This window comes from Streptopelia decaocto (assembly GCF_964273445.1).
Source record: "Streptopelia decaocto genome assembly, chromosome: 5".
In the NCBI taxonomy this organism is placed as follows: Eukaryota; Metazoa; Chordata; class Aves; order Columbiformes; family Columbidae; genus Streptopelia; species Streptopelia decaocto.
In genome coordinates, this window is record NC_138659.1 from 24,704,235 (window position 1) to 24,715,225 (window position 10,991).

At 41.2% G+C, this 10,991-nt stretch overlaps 1 protein-coding gene across 3 annotated transcripts in view; it reads right to left on the bottom strand.

Annotated features, from left to right (window-relative positions):
- The window catches only part of BTBD8 (BTB domain containing 8), a 39,152-nt gene extending 28,260 nt beyond the window's left edge, over positions 1 to 10,892 (bottom strand). For 2 of the 3 annotated variants that reach the window (XM_082054540.1, XM_082054539.1), the window contains exons 1-4: positions 10,620 to 10,892; positions 10,368 to 10,553; positions 1,582 to 1,853; positions 560 to 677 (exon numbers count right to left, since the gene is read on the bottom strand). In XM_082054540.1, coding sequence (XP_081910666.1) covers positions 560 to 677; positions 1,582 to 1,853; positions 10,368 to 10,553; positions 10,620 to 10,723 — 680 coding nt within the window. In that variant the 5' untranslated portion in view covers positions 10,724 to 10,892. Of the gene's footprint in view, positions 1 to 559; positions 678 to 1,581; positions 1,854 to 10,367; positions 10,554 to 10,619 lie in introns of those variants that run through there. The other variant, XM_082054541.1, reaches the window with a different exon arrangement.
- Positions 10,893 to 10,991: the final 99 nt, after the last annotated feature.

Consider the following 10,991-nt stretch of genomic DNA (forward strand, 5'->3'; position numbering starts at 1 on the left):
AATTTGCTTTCTGAAGCTACAGAAGTCCAATAAGCCAAAGTTCTTAAATAATCTTCGACCTTAGATCTAATAAAGGCTGCTGACAATCTTTACATATACATGACTGAAATAATGACAGTAAAATCGTTCTGTATGCACAGATTCTGAAGAGCAGAAAAAAATACATCATTACTACTTCAGAAATTTTCTACCTGTATGGTAATTTTGTTCTGAATAGTTTATTAATAGATATTTTTTAGAGAGCACAGATTATTTTTGAAAAGGTTAGCAAAGAAAACTTACACAGTGTTTATATATGAGTATATACACTCATTATATGAGTTTACAATGGCAATCTTAAAAAGTGCTATATAAGCGATTGTTCTCACAGTAGTTGTAATTAATAAGATAAATAATTTTCATTAGTATCAAAGTATGGCCACTTCTCACATAAGACCCAAAACCTGTAACTGTTCACAGCTACGTAACAGCACCAGTAATGACTTACTGGAGGTATACAGTGCCAGCAGCGTTTTATACTAGAAGGATTTTGATTGAAAAACTTTCAATACTTAAGTACCTGTGAGCTTGAAAATCTTTGCCTTCTATGCAAATATTAATATCTGGACAACAGCGCTTCTTGTAGAGCATCATTAAGTCTTCTCCTAACACAGACGCAGCTTCTAGTTTGGAATTACCTGCAGATGGGGAAAAATAGCTATTTCCACTTTGTCCAGTGTAGACTAAGCTAGTGACAGTACATAACCAACTTAAAATATTTGACAAGAATCTGACATAATGAGAATTTTTAATATTGCATATCCAAGCTAGATTTTTCCTTAGAGAGGTGATCCAGACCTTGCCTTTTCCTTGTTTTAATTTGAGATACCAGAAAATTGACCAGTGCTTCATACTTGATATCTATAGAAGTGCTATAGTTATTCTTTCTTAAGATTATGTAGCCAGTTCATTTATTGTACAGAGATCTGGTACCTCTGCATTAAAGAGAAGCAGAGCCTGAAGTTGTTGGGGGTCATGCCGTGCTGCAAGCTCCTGCCTGAATGCATTAGTTGCTTGATCCCGTCTTACTGACACAGCTGTGGCAGCCAACACCTCTGCTGAGATGCAGTTACACACTTCCTCGTGTTACTAATTTCATTCACAGTTGCAGTAGGGATTCTGAAAGATTCTAAAATCCTCATAAAAAAACAGTGGAACTAGTGTAAGTTGCTAGAAAAGGCATGGAGAGATTCTGTTCCATTGAAGTCCCATGTGGTGAGGACTCTAGTTTGCTGTATTACACAGAGAAGATGGGACAGACAGGATGCTGGTGAACATGCCCGATGCCTGGCAAGCCCTGTCATATTTATTATGCTACACATTGGCTGGGAGCTGCTCCTGCCAAACTTCTACAGCAATTCCTTTTTATAAAGTGTGAGAGAATGAGGTAGACCATAGCAAAGAATAAGCCATGTTACAACAACAGATTTAATCTTTGCCTGCATTTTTACATCTGTATAAGTCTTTGGATAATTGTTTAAAAGAAGAAAAAAAACAACCAACCAAAAAAAACACCAATCAGAAGTATAATTGCAAACCTACCTGCAGTGGCTTTGTTGCTTTCTGCATCCACGACTACGTCTGGAATTTTCTCTTCAATACAAGATGAGCAAGCAACTTCTCTCTGTGTAGCTCCACTTGGAGTATTCTGATCAACAGGTGTTCTTTTGCCATCTTCAAGACAATTCACGTTTGTTTGAGTGTTCTGAAGAGCAGTGATGTTGTTTTCTTGTATTAATTTGGGTTCCAGTACTTTTTTCATCATAGCCAGCTCCTCAGCTTCTTTAAGATTTTTATCAGATGAATATACAAGCCTGGAAGATGATGTTAGGTTTACTACTGTAATTTTTCGATTGATCAAAACAAACAAAAAATGACTTTTTTTTTTTTGTTCTAACAAAGTTAATGACCAGAACACCAAAGCCGGACTCTACAGTGCTTAGTAACTAAAAAGCCCTTTGTAAAACAGTATCTCTGGAAAACTTATTTCTGCAATGCTTGAAAAAGCATAAACAAGCATTATAAGTAAAATGTAGTATCAGCTTAAAAAGAACAAAGGTTTCTCTCTCTTACATCTACTGGCAAAAGCAGAAGCAAGCTGGATCAGTAATGACAGACGACTGATTTATTAATCTTAGTATGACCATGAAAAGGCATTTGATTGCCCTTTAATATCATCAAATTTACCAACCCCAAAATATAAAGACCTTCTAACATCAAGGTTACAAGTACAAAACTGTGAGAATGGTATAATGATATAAATGAATGGAATTAGAGATATAAGTGTAATTTCAAAGGAAATGTTTGAAAGCATTAAAATTTGCAGTTAAGATTACCCAAGAGCTTTCCCTTTGCCCATAGAGTAATTCCAGCTTCCCACTTTCCCATCTCTCTCTCACCAGCTTATTTTTGGCTCAAGATGTGGAAAGGATCACAAAGCCTAGTCTGTGACTGCAAAGTTCTCGTATTTATAGAAAGATACTGCACTTCAGCAACTTAATGGAGCCTTAAAAAGTCAATGTGAACAGATAACACGCTTTATCAGTGGTTTCATACCATATAGATGAAGTTAGCAAAGTTTAACAGAAGAGCTACAGTTAGTTTGATTTAGCAGATGTGTTACAGATCTGCATTGAGTCACTCCATGGCAAAGAGGCTTTATTGTTAATACTGGGACCATAGTAATTCGAGTATGTAATTTGAACACCGTCCTCTAAAGGGGCAGAGAAGACATACGAGGAAATCATCTTCCTTCCTAAGTCCTATATTTAAAAGATTGAGTTAGGCAGAATTTTGGTTTTGGTTTATGTGATACACATTCTCACCAAGAGACAATGACAAGAAATAAGGATGTAGGGAATAGGAATTTTAATATTTGATTAGATTTTGAAAGCAAGGGCCAGGAAAACGTGCGACAGGTGTACTCAAATTTCACATTGGAAGAGTAAGATGGGTGGACCCTCTTTACATGGGTTTTCAAAGTTGTTGTACCTGTATGTGCTTTCAGAACTAAACTGTGAACTTGGCCTGACCATCTATTGCTTGTCATATTTATAGTACTTTCCAACCCGGTGTAACAATAGTATGAGGCACAGACAAGTAATACCATGCCATATTACTAAGAACGGGACCACGCATTGCTTGCTGGAGCAGGGATATTTTGCAATCGTTACAAAATTCAAGACCATGACTTCCACACATTTTCCCTGTTCACTATGCTTCTCAGTGCCCAACTTCTGTGATTTATAGCTCTATGGCAGTAGGACTCGAGAACAGAAATTCAGAGTAGAAGCCAAATTAACCTAGAAATTTCAAAATTCCACAGAAGTATTCTGAAGTTTTGTCTTCAAGTTGTTTTTCCACATCAGATCTTCCAAAAAATGTCACTAGAAGTCACATAGAGAGTGGCACTACTAGATAAAATCCGATAATTCCCACCTTATCTCTGCATCTTCAGCAGATGTAAGCAAATACCACAGTTACAGAAGTAAACTGGTAACGAATACTGAATATGAAAAACTGCAGGAAGATCCCTGGAGTAAGGGTTTGTTGACAGAAAACTGCCATTCATAACACTGAGGTTAAACTTGCACTGAACTTTACTTACTCCCCGCTCTCTTGCTGCAGAGCTATTGCATATTCAACATGTAAAGACAGTATGAGTTGACTTTGAGGGAGAAAGAAGATTAGCGGTAACAGATACACTGCTTTGCTATAAATTCATTATTTTAATATTCTTGCTTACTTTCTGCCAGTAACTAAAAAAAACATGTCTGTAGGGAATCTGATAAGGTAGGCAATGAGGCAACAATCTCCTGGGATTTCTCAGGGTATTTTCAGATAATCTACATAAGAAACCTCAGGAACGCAATTCTGTTATCACTAGGGCTTGAGTCAATAAAAATGGCATGATTACTGCAACCAGGAACTCTGTAGATAAAACAAGTGGCATGTTGTTACACCAGAATGAGGAAACTGGTTTCTAGATATGAGCAAATTATTTTATTTGAAATTAACCTTTTCCTATAAAAATTCAAGGAGCCTTGGTTATTTCAGTAAATGTTTTAAATCCAGCCACAGTCCTGGATTTATTACTTCCAGAAACTCAGCAGAACATCTGCATATTAAAGTCCTGCTTAATACAGACTGTAGCTTTCCTGCTTTGAAAGACTCGAGGCATCCATTATTCTGCTTCACAGGCAGCAAGAATGTTTTTAGCATGTTTTAGAAATTTTCCTTTATCTCAGTTAAATACCATTAGATGTTCTTTCCAGGATGGAAGATTCTGCAGCTTTCTAAAACCTGTTCTAGAAAACTTTGCTTGGCAACAGCCTTTATTTTATAGGCTCATTTCTAAAGGCAGAGTGAAGTTTTCTGGACTGTCTTCTGCAGAGTATCAAATGGTACCTTCCTGCATAAATAAAAGCTAGGGAGATCTTTCATCCACAACAAAATGCAAAATGCTTTGGGAATTTGCTCAGCCTTAGAGCTGACTTTAAGGCCCACCTGTTTCTATCCACCGCAGACATGTGACACCTTGCAGTTTTGAAAACCACACAGTCTCATTAGAACAATCATGTAATTCTCAGAACAGCCACAAAAGCAATACTGACTGGAATCAGTAAGACATTTTTATGTTAACAATAAATCCTAAGATATTATTTGGGTCAAAACCAATTTTGAGTTATGATCCGCTTCTTTCATCCTTCGAGTCAAGAGGTCCATCTCCTTACTGTGCGCCAAACCCGCTGCCTGCAAGACTGACAAAATCCCAAACAGAAATGGTCTATGCCACTAGTGACTATGGAGACAACACAAATAAGAAGGGAAGTTTTATTTTAAAGACATACCGTATTTAAAATAATGAGGAACCCATTTTTGTTGTTACTTCTGAGAACACTAAAAGTCACTAAAATTAAGACCATTATCACCAAACTTTCCTGAAAGCTGTTAGGACAGTCTCTCCTATTGTCACAAAGCCGTTGTTAACCAAATAAATGAAATTTCTCAATGATTTAGTCATTCACCTTTCGAATGCTCCCCAGCGCTGCTTCCACCTGCTCTGGGTGAAAGTTCTTCACTGTGAGCTTGTCTAGAGGACAGTTACCTGCCACCTTCGCCTTAAAGTTCTACATGCGTGTACACACACGTCGCTGCTGTCAGTAGAGGAGTGCTTTTGAGTTTTAGACACTTGCTGTATAAATAGACAGGATCTTGTACATGGTGTTATGGACATGTTGTATATACGCTCAGATCTGCAGAGCATTAGTAAAGAGATTACAAAGCGGGCCTGAACAAAAGCCATTAATGCCATGGAAGATTTTTTTTTTTTTCTATCTTGCTGTTTTTTTTTAATCAACTACCAACACAGACTGATTGTTAATGCTGAAGTCTATCAGAAAATCAGAAACTTCTCCATCATAAATACTATGGATAGCATGAAGCTGTCTGCACAAAAGTCTGACACACAAGGAAAGGGGAGAAGTCTGCTGTGTGACAGTGCCTCAGTTTAATTGCCCTGAAAAAAAGATACTATGCTAACTTTAGAATAGATTGACAAAACAGGATGCTTACTTGGTAGTTAAGGAGATAATACAATTAATGAAAACAGACAAATTATGTTTTTATTTACAAGTTGTGCAGATGCTGTGGGTTCTTTTCAGTAGGCATATGTGCGGAAAGGAGATAAGGTTGCCATTGCTCGGCATGTGTCCAAAGCCTGTTTTCATCAAAAGAAACAAGCCATCATGGTAAAGGCTTTCTTCACCTAACAGGAGATACCATAAATAACTAAGCTACAATCTTCATGTAGTATCTTACTTATTGCCCTCCCACTTTCCTTGCTTAGCAAAGTCTAATTATTCTCAATGACTAGCTTTGCTCATACTTACAACCACAACAAACTAACTTGGTGCTGTGATAATGAACTCGGACCAGAGAACGTGGCTGGATAAACAAAAGCCATTCAGTTAGAACAGCTTAGCTATTCAGAGGAGACAATTCCTTAATCCCTTAACCTGGGAAATAAACAGTTTGTTTCACAATAATTTGTTCTTAACTTTCTCAGTTTTCACTGTTCACATAAGCCTTTACAGAACATTTTCACTTCCAGAAGTCAGGACTTACTGTTCCACAAAGTTGAAGACAGTCACAGCAAATTTCACATGTTGCCCATATTTAGAGGTTGGGGTTTGTTAATTCAGTTTGTTTTGGGAGGGACAATTTTTTTCATCTGGATTGCCGATTCCCTTATGTCTTAATACAAGGAATAGTTGTTGAGATATTAAATGCACTCAGAAGTGCCACAGAAAGCCCCTTTTTGCAGTTAGATTGTTTTCAAGTTACATGAGGCAGTGAAGATACTCCTTGCATGGTAGGGTACACCACATCAACAGGCATGAGTGATAAGAGGATAAAAAGGAAGGATCATATCGGAGTAAACTGCGAACCCACAAAATTTCAAGAACGTGTGAGCCATGCTATTCTTCTGAAATAGTCTGCAATCATTACTCACTGGAGGGGATTGCAGAAGCCGATATTAAGGGTAAGACTGCTGAGGCACAAGCATAAAGGAATTCAGCATACACGAGCAGAAGTCACCTTTGTTTCCTCCAAAATAGCCAGTGTCCAGCGAGGACTACAACAATCTAGCCATCAGTAAAAATAATCTCATGCACAAGTTGCTTAACAAAATGTTTCCCTTTTTCGCTACCTTGTAATCCAATGTTATGGAACTGTAACTGGGAATTATATTTAAAGAACAAATATTTGCAAACAAGTTGTGTTGTATTTGGTGCAACTGCTTTATGTAAACCTCACATGCAAAAGAAGGTCAAGCTGAAAATAGAGCTAAGCCATCGTGTTCTGTAGTGTCAGTCTGAATTCATGTAATTTTAACAGGTAACCCACCTTCTGTCTTGGCTTTTTTTTTTTTTTTTCCCTGCCAACAGGAAAGATTGTGACAGACACGAGCAACAATGGGATTGCAAGAGCTGTGACTAAGTGACAGATGAAACTGGAACAATGCTACCGGGTATCTGTTTTATTAATAGCAGTTGCTACCACCTAAAGCTTATTCTACAAAGGAAAGATGTGCATTTAATCTGCAGAAAGAATTTACTGTCATCATGCTGTCTAGGAGTTTACTTTCAAGGATGTTTTTGTCTGCTCTTAAGCTAGATGTAGCATCTTTCTGCTTCCTGATACAGAACTATTCAAACATAACATGGTCGAAGCCTTGGCTGGTCTACTTTCAATCAACTGCTGGTGCTGCAAATTAACCCCCATGGCAGTAAACGACACAATGACAACTGTATTCCTTTGTATTTGATCCATATTTATTGGTTTTTAACTGGATCTGACTGTCATTGGGTCCTTCTCTGTCCTTCCTTAGATCAGATCCCTTTAATATAAATATCAGGAGACAATGAGAATAATACCTAGATTTTTATTCCTAAAGCTGTATTTTTCTGACCACAAGGGTAAAAACCAGTTTGCCTCTCAAAAGGCAAGATATTGATGATCTAATGATCTGTTACAGCCTGCTGTCCTTCAGGGATGCTACGTTGTTCACTTCTCACAGCAGACTGCAGAACCCTGCTTGAGCAGGCACCTCCTGCCATCGACACACTTGCAATTGTTGACCCTTTTCTAGTTGTGTTATGAAGAGCGACAGAAGGGTGTCAGAGGGCAGAGTCAGTATTACCTTAGCTTCATGGGGTAAAAACGTCGGGTTAATGGTGTCTACAATATGCATGCTGTTCTTCCTGGTGACCAGCAGTTTCTTGTTGGTGTCCTGTGACAGTGCAAGTACAGGGAGGGAAACACAGCAGTGCTCAGTCACCTATGTCATGCTGAGGCTCTCCAGAAAGATCAGCATGAAGTTCATCACGTCCTCCATCCTGTTCAAAAATGCTCAGAATACTGGTAAGAGGAGCTGCAGAGCTGTCAGCACACAACTGACATGTAGCCTATATCTCTCCTGATTAAGAGAGACAGAGGCCCAAAGGAAGTACTGTCTCACTGAGACGCATGCCAGATATAGCTTGTGAGAAAAAAAAATAATCCCTAAATCCCCAAGGAAAGATCACTTTCACTTGGGAAGCTAAAATAAAAGCTGGACACAAACAGGAAAAGGAATGAGATTTTGTTAGAGCTTTGATGAAGTCTTCATAACTATATTAGTATTCCACTTCTGCTCTACAGAGAAACAGTATTTATAAGCAGAAAACTTAGAACTTCTGTAGAAGACTACAACTTTATCTCAAGAGCTCAACTGCAGCTACAGGTCTTTGTTACAACTCATCACAATTCACACACTCCAAGAGCTAGGAGAGCTTTCAGGCAACCTCAAGCAGTAATTTAAGGCACTGGTTTGGATTTGCGAAAATCTAATTAATTTGCATCTTAGCAGTAAGAAACGACCAAGATTCAGTAGCCACTGATGTTAGCAGAAGTCATCAGTCCAACAAGTAAATTAGGCTCTTTTCAACCAAAGCTGCATCCTTCCTTGGTCCAAAATAGTTCCCTGTGGTCAAACTCCACTGCGTTCTGTGACACACATTTTCACAACATTTGCTAGCTTAGTCTTCAGTGCTGCTTGAATCCCCTAAGTTAAGAATAAACAACCTTCTTACCAAATGCACTTCATACACAGCCTAGAATATAGGGGGAGGTTCATTTGAAGAATCTAAACTCACACTGAACAGACAGGAGGTTTACAGTTAGATGAGCTGTTTAGAATGTAAAGGTGTTTTTCAATACCATGCTTTTTGGAGAATATGTAGGAGTCTGGGGATCATTACCTGCCTCCAGCAAACACAGGCAAAATTGAAAGCAAGTATCAATGAACTGTAGGCATATTAAGTGCTTATGTAAGAAAAAAATAAATTGTATAACAGTAGATAAATAATTAATTATTCCCAATAGTTATTTCCTAATTAAATTCATTTGGAATCTTTTAAATTTGTGTTACCATGCTTCTGCATGAAAATCTGCTGTGCTACCACTTACATGAATGCGAAGCAAATTAACAAAATGGAAGTAATAATCAAGTTCAGAAAAATACATGACAAAACCCATGCTGTTTTGCTTCTTACCAGTTGTTTTGCTAATGCTTCTGCCAGACTTTTGACAGTAACCCAACAAATGCCAGTTATCAGCCCGTTCCATAATGATTCTGTCTTTTAGATATTACTCTCAGTTAAAGTTTTCTTTCATAGTTATTATAATTTTCAGTATCTTTAATACTTATTTTTATAGCCACTTGCTACATTATGTACAAATCTAAGGAGAGAATGAGTGAAACCAAGAGAGAAAGGTCAGCATAGGTTATATTTTGGGCACCCCTTCCTCTTGCCAGCACTCTCAAGAGCTTGCAAGGGCGTAGATTTCTATGTACATCCTGAATTCATCCGAAATCCCAAGTGCCCCAAAGTGCTGATGGGCTCCAACATCAGCCCTGTTTCATAGAAAGCAGATGGCACCACCACAGCTCCGCTAGAGAAAAGGAAGCGCTGCCCATTCTTTGAAAGAAGCAATAGGGGCACTCGGGCAAGGAGGACTGCAAGGTCTGGTGGGGGCACCAGCCAACACCCCTGTTGTACTCACCAAAGGTTTGGGAGCAAGACAAGTGAGATGTCAGATACAGGCTAATGGCTGGCAATGGGAGAACATGCCAACCTGTGCACCATTCCCAGGGAGGAGCCAGCCCCCACGCTGCACCAATGGTGCAGCACCTCACTCTGGGATCCCAGATCCCAGATCCCCAGTTCTGTGGGAAAGCTGTGCTGTTTTCTGCCCAGCCCTTGGTCCCTAGGACTTCAGTGATGACCACACAGTTTCTAACTTGATTCATCTTTATCTAACTTGATGAAGTCCTCCTAGGTTTCCAGATCTGTGACTCTTTTTTAACATGACACTAGAGTAGATTTTCGTCGTTGGTTTTTATCAGGTAATCCTGCTAACATGTGTATTAGCAAGCACAGACAATTTAAAAGGATACATTTGGGATTTTTGCTGCTTTTTCCCTTGTTCTATTACAAAGTCTTTACATACCATACGAAACCACGCTACGGTGGAGAGTATAGCCACGTGCTGCCGTCTGCAGAGGGACAGGGCAGAGGAAAATAACTAAGTTACAGGCAAGTTCTCTGCAGACGCTGCAGGAAGGCTGTGTAGATGCTGCTTTGAATAGGAAAGCTTTAGAACAGGTGTTAACACCAGGAAAAACAGAAGAGGAAGGCCACAGGAGCGGCAGCGCTTGTGCCGGCCCATCAGCCCGAGCTTGGTGCCCGCTGCCCCGGCGCCCCCGCCCACCGCGCACTCACCGCAGGAATCGCCGGAGCTCCGCGGGCCCCACGCCGTCCAGCCGCAGCACCTCCCGGGCCGGTCGCCCCCTGCCCAGCTCGGCGAAGAGCCGCGGCGCCCGCGCCAGCAGCACCGCCCGGTGCGCCCGTAACTCCGCGTCGCCCACACGGATGGTCACGTCGGAGCGCGTCCCCTCCGCCAGCAACCTGCGAGAACGGACCGTTACCGCCGCCTCCCCGCGGGGACCCGCGCCCCGACCGCCCGGCGCCCACCTGCCGAGGTCCTGCCGAAGCTGCTCGGCCAGCGCCTCCTTCAGCCGCTGCCGCTCCACCACCGCCGGGCCGGGGCCCTTCGGCGCAGCGCCGCAGCGCGCCATGTGCCGCCAGGGACGCGGGGCGGGAACCGACGGACGGTCCCTTACCGACGCCGCCAAGGGGCGCCCCGCCGTACTCACGAAACAACCCGGACAGCGCGCGTCGCCACCAGCGGCGCTTCCCTTACGCCACAGGCAGCCCCGTGACCGCGGCGCTGGGCGCACACCGAGACACCGGGTCTCCGCGGAGCGGCTGCGGGCCCGCTCCCGCGCAGGGGTTGTGCCCAGCAGTGGCCTCCACCAATAAGGGCCAGCGGCGCTCCCCCTTGCC